Raw genomic sequence first — 8,810 nt, forward strand, 5'->3', positions numbered from 1 at the left:
AAACAAAAAACAAAAAAAAAAAAGGAAAAAAAAGAATATTAGGGATAAACACACGGCTTTCCTTCTTTCTTTCTCTGATCTTGTATCCTGTACTCAGTTCTCAGGCGTCATTCTCTTCTGCAGCTATGGAAGGGAGCTATGGCAACTTCCCAATGTTTGTTTCTCTGCAGTGTTATTAGTGTCCTTGGCACAGTTGTGACCTTTGACAGGCATGTGTCAGAAAAGTAGCCATTCTCTTTTGTGAGCTACAGTGTGTTGAATGAGGTACTGTATGGGCAGTTGACCTGGGCAAGAATTCTTGAGTACATATGTGTAGCAGATTTACTTGTAGAACTTTAAAAAACAAACAAACAAGAAAGCTGTCAGCAGGACTGGAGAGATGGCTCAGCGGTTGAGAGCACTGACTGCTGTTCTAGAGGTCCTGAGTTCAATTCCCAGCAACCACATGATGGCTCACAACCATCTGGAATGGCATCTGATGCTCTCTTCTGGTGTGTCTGAAGACAGCTACAGTGTAGTCATATACAAAAAATAAATAAATTTTTTTAAACATTTATTTATTTATTATTATTAAATGTAAGTACACTGTAGCTGTCTTCAGACATACCAGAAGAGGGTGTCAGATGGTTGTGAGCCACCATGTGGTTGCTGAGATTTGAACTCAGGATCTTCAGAAGAGCAGTTGGTGCTCTTAACCGCTGAGCCATCTCTCCAGCCCCATAAATAAATCTTAAAAAGAAAAAAAAAGAAACCTGTATGCATTCCACCTGTGGAGTTGAGTAGGGCTAGAGAGTGAGAATGGAGGCAGCTGTATGACTGTGTTAAATCCTCTAGCCTAAGAGTCAGATGGCAGCAGCTGGGAAGAGTGCTAGCCTAGCACACACAGACCCTGCCTTCAATTCCCCAGCACTGTGACTAAAAGAGTTCTGGTGCCAGACTAAAATTTAATAATCTTAAAATATATATGTGCATGCGCATATACACACACACACTGGCTTTAGCTATAATACTAATGTGTTAGATAATTTTGACCCATACAGTATTATTGCTCTGTTTAGTACATTTGTTAGTGGTTTGCATGACAGGGTTTGTTACCTCCCGACACTTATGTGCTCTACTGCTTCTCTTAAGCAGAAGGTTGTTATCCACGTAACAGTTTATTGATGCTTTCATTCACAGATCCTCGAGCAGCCTGGATGTTCTTCACCTGTGATAGAAACAGAAAGCACCAAATCCTTTCAATATGGTGTGCAGATGGAAAGCCCTTGTGTAGAGGGGACTCTCTCTGGTTTTATAAAGTATCAAATGATGGATACACATTCTGTTCAACTGAAATTTTCCATGAACTTATCATTATTAGATTTTATTAGGTAATTATTTTCTAATTTTTATTAGTAAGTATTTTGTTTGTTACTCATCTATTATGCCCCTCCCTTTTTTGTAGCTAGAGGCACCATGCTGGCCATTAGGGGGTGTATAAGAATTACATGTTAGACAGTCTTGGGCGGAGAGATGACTCGTTGGCTAAGAAGGCTTTCAGAGGACTGGAGTTTGGTTCCTAACACCTGTATCTGGGGGCTCACAACTGCTTGTAACTCCAGCTCTGGAGGACCCAGCATCACTCTGGCCTCTGTGGGGTACTTGTATGCACATGCACATAGTCACACACAGACACACACTAATACACATGAATGAGTATTTTTAAAACCTTGTATTCTTATAAGCCAGGCATGCTAGTTCATGCTTATAATCCCACTAGTCAGGAGGCTGAGGCAGGAGGATTGCCATATGTTCAGACATTACTAGGCTACAGAGTGAGTTCTCGCTCAGCCTTTGCTACAATGTAAATCTTAACTCTTTTCCATTCTTATTTCATAATTTGAGGACATTCAGTATATGTGCAACATAATTTTGTGTATTGTAATCAATTCTTTTGTATCTTTAAGTGTAGGGTTTTTAAAAACTATACAATCAATGCATACTTACCAGAAATTCAAATGTTATAAAAAATATAACTAGAATATGAAAGTTGCCTATAATCCACCCTTAGGTATTCCTGAAATTATACAACATATAATTATTTCAGTGTGTGTGTGCGTGTTGTCAACAGAGTCTTAAGTTCTTTGGTTAATTTATTTAAAGTTCTTTATATTCATTCTCTTTTATATTGCTTTGACAGAAATTTCATTATTCCCCAAATCCAAAGTACACATGATAGAATAGTTTATATTTGAGAATTTATGCAGTTATTTGGTAAATTCCTGTTGGAGCAATTAATATCTAAAAAAAAAACCCAAGAAACAAAATTGGGGTACTGAAGAGATAGTTCAGCAGTTAAGAGCACTGACTGCTCTTCTAGAGGTCCTGAGTTCAATTCCCAGCAACCACATGGTGGCTCACAACCATCTGTAATGGGATCCGATGCCCTCTTCTGGTGTGTCTGAAGACAGCTACAGTGTATTCATATAAGTAAATAAAAAAGATTCATTAAAAAAATACTTAAAATTTTAAACAAACACAAAATTCGATGGGTTATTAAAAGGGAGAGTGCAGTTTAAATCTTTTGTTGTCAATAACATCATCAAGTTGAAAGATAATACTTACCATTCTAATCATATCTGATTTAGAAGCATAAATCTCTTGGGACCCAGGTTTACAATGTATAATATATATGTATTATATATGTAATATATATTCGTTTCCATGAGTCATGTTAAATGTGTTTGTTCAGCATCATTGTTCTCTAAACAGCATAGACTAATTGTTAAAACGTTTTCAGACCATTGAAGATCTCAACTGAAGACTTTGGCAAACTCTGGTTGTCCTTTGGAAATGATGTGAAGCAAACTATAAAAATATCAGAGCCTCGAGTTGCTCTGGCTTCTGTCCTAACAGAGCTGCAGCAGAAACTGAGACTTCGTGTGATTGACGTCATAGGTATGTACAGTTAGGAAAAGGGCAGCCCCATGTGAATATGGATTTTCTTCTGAGTGTCATACTTCTTAGAGGTTCTTATCACGAGTATTTTTAAAATAAGTGTGTTTCTAGCCTGTATTAGGGAGTATCTGATTGGAAAGTTCACAGTACATAATTAGCTATCATTTTGTCATTGTCTTCTTTTTCAACATTTCTCTGTTTGCTGAGTAGGTTTCAAATCTAGTCAGAAAGTGGTTGATTACTCTCAAAATAGTCATGTCTCTATTACATCAAAAGACACTGCACTGATATTTTATACCTGAGAATTTGGCTTAAAAACTGACGGCATCTAGGAATAGCATTCTCTATCTTTGCAAGGCACCTGTTTTAGATTTTTGAAGAAAATTAATCATATCTCAGTTTGCCTATAAAGGAGTGGATTTCTATATGACTTTTTTCTTGTAACTTGACTTTTGGTTGACCTTGACCATTCTGACTGGGATAGAATAAAATTGCAAAGTCATTTTAATTTGCATATTGAAGTAATTTAATATGCATATTAAATAATTGCATTTATGAGGACTAAACATAGTCCTCATAAATTCAAGTTTATTTGTTCAAGTGTATTTCCTATTTTCTTCTCTGTAAGATTTAGGGTGCCATGTCTTGTGCCAAAATCCCTGATGCATTTGGAACTAAGTTTTGTGCAAGGTTTGTGGAGAGGATCTAGTTTTATTCTTTTACTCTTGTAGCGACCACCTTATAAACATACTGTATTTTTTTTCCAGTGTGTGCTTTTGGCTTCTTTATCAAAAATCAGGGAACTGTAGGAGAATGGGTTTATTTCTGGGTCCTCAATTCTCTTTTATCTATGCCTGTTAATATGGCATGCTGTTGGTGAGAGTGGAGTGCTCAAGTCACTTTGTTGGGGTTAATGTATGGTTTTAGACTTAATAGTTCTTTTATGAGATGGGATGTACCTGTGTTTGGTGAATAAATGTTTAGAATTTTGATATCCTTTTGATGGGTTGTCCCCTTAATGGATAAAAAATAACCCTTGGGCGGCTAGTGATATGGTTCATCGGGTAAGAGCACCGACTGCTCTCCCGAAGATATATGAGTTCAAATCCCAGCAACTACATGGTGGCTCACAATATGTCTGTAATGAGATCTGACGCCCTCTTCTGGTGCATCTAAAGACAGCTACAGTGTACTTATTTATAATAATAAATAAACCTTTGGGCTGGAGCGAGCAGAGTCAATTCCCAACAACCAGATGAAGGCTCACAACTATATGCATAAAACAAATAAATAAGTAAAGTGACCCTTATCACTTCTGACTAGTTATTATGCTATTAGTGTATGGTGCCCTATATACACTACAGTATACTACTGTATGACATTATTATTATACATCATATTACTGTAGGATAGTTAGCCTGTTACTAAGTACTTGAGGCACTTCTACTTTTTGTCTAATGTGAACCGTGCTGCTGTGTACATGAGTGTTAGAATACCTGTTGATATTTCTTGCTCTCATCTTGGATTAAAGCAGTCACCACTACTCCAGCACCTTTTCAAGTTTTTTTTAGTATATAAAATAGTCTTCCAAATAAGTGTGAAGTGTTCTCTCTAAGGTGCTTGTTTGGCACTCCCCCGGTAATTGATGACACACATCTTTTCATGTGCTTATGGCCCGTTTGTAGAAGTCCATGGAGGATTGTCTGTTGAAGTCCATTTTTAAGAGCAATTTCTTGTTTTTGTTGTGTTGCAGGCAATGAAGGGCTGCTGGCCTGTAAGCTGCTCCCATCCACCCCCTGTGTCCTGCACTGCCGAGTGCATGCCAGCGCCGTGGCCCTGTGGTTCCGATCCTCTAGCTCTGTTCTTTCAGACTGTTTATCATGTCACTGTCAAAAAGTGATGCAGGCATCCTAGCGAACTTCTGTTAAATTTTACCTTTTCCACATGAATGGTTTACATTTATAACCTTACCAAAGTAAAAAGCACTCACGGTACTTCTGATGGAAATGGGGATTTGTAAGCTTTGGTGTATGTGTTTTCTTCTTGATTCCTACTAAGAATGATCCCCAAGAAACTGTGTCATTAATTTTTTTACTCAGGATTGTACAGTGTGTTTGGGTCCCCCCCAAAGTGACCTAAGCTAATATTATAAAATGTTAATGATTTTATGTCACTTAATGTGGAGGAACTGAAAATATTTATTTTGTTATAAATGTTTTATAGCAGGTTTATTCTAGCATTAACTGATTTCTAATGAGGCTGAGACTTGGTTCTCTGCTTTGATGCAGGGGACACAGAGACTGATCATCACCTGAATCACACTTGGCTTTGGAGTGCAGAATTTGCTGTAAGGAAAGTCTGTGCTCTCGGTTCTACTTTGCTCAGGTTAGGGTTAAACTGAGGTGGTCTAACACATACTAACCATTGTACAAGACCATGAACATGCTGAGTATTGGGCAAACACAATCTGTTTTTTACTTTTTAACTTCTTATACTTAATTTTAAGTAATTTGACCATAAAGTATATCTGTTTGTTATTAGATCCTTTTTGCAGTTAAGATTTGTGACCATAGTATAACTGGCCAATTGATTTTTTTTCTGGTCCATAAATCTACTAGTATTAAGTGGATGTTACTGAGTAGTGACTGTATAAATATAGCCTACAAATACTTCAGCAAAATATATCATTTTCATGCTATACTTATGCATATAGGCCCTATGTTAGTAAAAGAAGGGATTATGCCTTGTGTGTGTGATGGGCCAAAATCTTGAGATTGTATATTAACTGAAATAGTATTTTATAAAAACTAATGGTGCTGTGGGAAATATTTATTTTACCCTTTTTGGTACGTCACCATTGAAACTATTCAGGTAATACAACTTAAGTTATTGTTAGAGGTCAGGCACTCTGGTTCTACATTATTTCACCAATACTTGCTGTAAAGATGCAAAGGAGGAAGCCAGGTGGTGGCAGTGGGGTAGTGCTTTAATCCTAGCACTGGGCAGAGGCAGGAGGATCTCTTGAGTTTGAGGCCACCCTGGTCGACAGAGCAAGTTCCAGAACAGCCAGGGCTACACAGAGGAACCCTGTCTTGAAAAACCAAAAGGGGGGAAAAAGATGCTAAGAAGATTCTACAGAGCTGTCATCCATAGTTAGAACAAGACAAAAAGTTGTATTTTTAAAATTAACTTTTAGGTTATTCATTTGTAAATGTAGCATTTTGTTAACATCTCTCTTAAATACATGTAGTTAAGCCTTGCTAAAAAGAGGAGTAGGTGACTGGAATTTCCTGCACTTTGGGTTTCTCCCTTCAGTAGATTAGATGCATCATCAGCCTCAGTACTGTCATGATAGAGGGTTCTGAAGCAGCCACTCCATTAGCTTCCTCTTTATTGTTGCCATTCGCAGCCTTCCCTGCTTCTTACCCAGCCTCGCTCTGACTTTATCAAGCAGTGGGGCATGTGGAATAGGAGGAGCTCCTTTGTGTGTATTTTTCCAGACGTTTCTGTGGTCACTGAGGTTGGTCAGTTGTGGAGCAGGGGGAGTAAGGTATATAAAATCACAATGACAGCTGTCCTGAGCACCATGGTTGTTTGCTTTTCTGCTGCTTTATTATAAGGGATGTTCGAGAGTTGGGATTTAATTGGCCTGTCTAACAGTGCATGTGTAAACAGTAAGTTTGGGGTTGAGGCATGACTTTAGATCTGCCAAAGAGAACATTGTGTCACTTTTGTTCTTTCTGAACTCACTAAATAAAATGTAGAGTAACAGGGTTTCTACAGAAATGTTTAATAGAATGTTTACAATATTTATGATTTTAATAAACTAATAATAATAGAAAAGAATAGATACTTTAAAACTTTGGACCAGTACATATTCTATCTAAACTCATTGAATTATATTCTGAATCAGGCATCGTCAACCTTTTTGATCACAGAATAGGAAGAATTTTAGGTCTAGTTGTTGTGTAGGGCCATCCACAACATCTAGTCTCTTTATAATCAGTCAATGAAGGTAACGCTTGGGGGAAGAATGCCAGGCACGTTTACTGAGGATGGATGGCAGCAGAGCCAGACTGGGGACAAATAAAGGAGGACAGGAAGAGCATGAGAACAGTGGAAAGGAGGTGGCCAGGCTCCCCAGCAATCGTCCATAGGAGCTCAGCAGAAGAGCTGCCACTCAGGGTGGGAGAGGAAACTGTAGGAGGAGCTGAGCAGTTTCTGAGAGCCAATCTGCCACGTTTGCCCAGCACAGCATATGCTCTGCAGGTGAGTATTAGCGAACATGCTTCTAAACTCTTCCAAATTGATTTATAAAAGTACAGTATTTTATTTTCATTTTACTGTAGGTTATTTTCTATGGGTAAACATGATCTTTGTCGCATGGTAAGCCATGAGAAGTGCACTGACCCTGTTCATGTGTCTTTAAGCTGTTTTCCTATGTCAGAATTTTAGGAGAGAACAATGCAAGTGAATAGCAACTTAATAAATGATGCATTTTTTTTACTTTGTTTTGGTGTTGAACTGTGTAAATTAAAATTTTTTAATTGAATGTATAATAAAAAAAATCTGTGCTTTTTTTGAGTCTATATGTTCTTTATAATTTAAGTAGATGAAAATTATTTAATCAGTATATAGATAGGTTTCTAAATATATAAATACAACTTGCTCAGTCTGTATTTTACTTGTATGTATGTTTTTGCATGTGTGTTATATGTACATGTTTGTGTGGGCTATGTACATATAATCATATAATCAACATCATATTTCTTCCTCACTATCTTACTAGTTTTTAAAAATATGGCTTATTCATACATATGTGCTTGGTGCTAGCAGAGGTCAGAAGAGCCATCGGTTCCCCTGGAACTGGAGTTAAAGAACAAATGGTTGTGAGCTGCCATGTGAGTGCTGGAAATTGAACCCGGGTGCTCTGCAGGTGCAACAAGAGCTCTCAACCACCGAGTCATCCCTCCAGCCTCTGATCACTCACTGAACCTAGAACTCACTGGCTTGAGCTGCCTAGCCCTCGGAGATCTACTCATCCTTCTTCCTCATTCCTAGCCTTTATTTTGAGACAGGGTTTTAGGCAGCACAGGAGAGCCTTGATCTTCTTTGGCTGCCAGCTACGGGAATACAGGTCTGCATACCCAAATAATTACTATTATGTTTAAGGTCACTCTGGCTGCTGTACGGGTGGAAGACTATAGGGTGATCGGAAAGGGGCCAGTTCTGACTTCTCAGATAGCAGATGATGGAAACATGTTAAGAAGTGGTCAGACTCAGTTATGCTTGTAATTGTGCTCCGTGCCCTCTCTGGAGTGAGTACATTTATCTCACGAGAAACAAAGATGATTTTTCGTCACCACTAACCCTACTAGCTTCATCAGTCTTGTCAAAGGGTAAAAAGGGGGGGCGGGGGGGAAATGTCAGTCATCTTGGAACAGACTCCAGCCCTAGAGATCAAAGCGTCCTTCAGATGCCTCCTTTACCCCTTAGTACACTGTTCCCGCAGAGCACTCTGATTCTTCCCTCAGTACATCTACTCCTTCGCCATTCCCAGGGAGAGACTAGGCTGTTCCTGGGGAAAATGCTGTTTCCTAGCCCTGAAGGCAGGGAATCACAAACAGTAGTTTTCTGGAATCTTTGCTCCTTACAAGTTTTTGTGTCAGATAAATTATGTTGAGCCGCGAAACTAAAAAAAGGTCCGGAATATACCCACTACCAGAAAAAAAGCCCCAGTTACATATGGCGCGAAGGGAGCTGACAAAGTAGCGACACCACACTAAAAACAGTGCGAAAACAAGGCAGCTAGTATTTCCCGGTTGGGCAGCTTGGGCAACTGGACACAAAATTGCTCGGCCAAAACCCCGCCC

The 8,810-nt window shown here is 38.7% G+C and overlaps 1 protein-coding gene across 4 annotated transcripts in view; it reads left to right on the forward strand.

Annotated features, from left to right (window-relative positions):
• Ap4e1 (adaptor related protein complex 4 subunit epsilon 1) overlaps nt 1–7,526 on the forward strand; it is a 71,631-nt gene extending 64,105 nt beyond the window's left edge. For all 4 annotated transcript variants that reach the window (XM_031371792.1, XM_031371793.1, XM_031371794.1 and 1 more), the window contains 3 exons: nt 1,180–1,370; nt 2,780–2,937; nt 4,691–7,526. In XM_031371792.1, coding sequence (XP_031227652.1) covers nt 1,180–1,370; nt 2,780–2,937; nt 4,691–4,851 — 510 coding nt within the window. In that variant the 3' untranslated portion in view covers nt 4,852–7,526. The remainder of the gene's footprint in view (nt 1–1,179; nt 1,371–2,779; nt 2,938–4,690) is intronic.
• Nucleotides 7,527–8,810: the final 1,284 nt, after the last annotated feature.

This window comes from Mastomys coucha, unplaced genomic scaffold, assembly GCF_008632895.1.
Source record: "Mastomys coucha isolate ucsf_1 unplaced genomic scaffold, UCSF_Mcou_1 pScaffold15, whole genome shotgun sequence".
Lineage (NCBI taxonomy): Eukaryota > Metazoa > Chordata > Mammalia > Rodentia > Muridae > Mastomys > Mastomys coucha.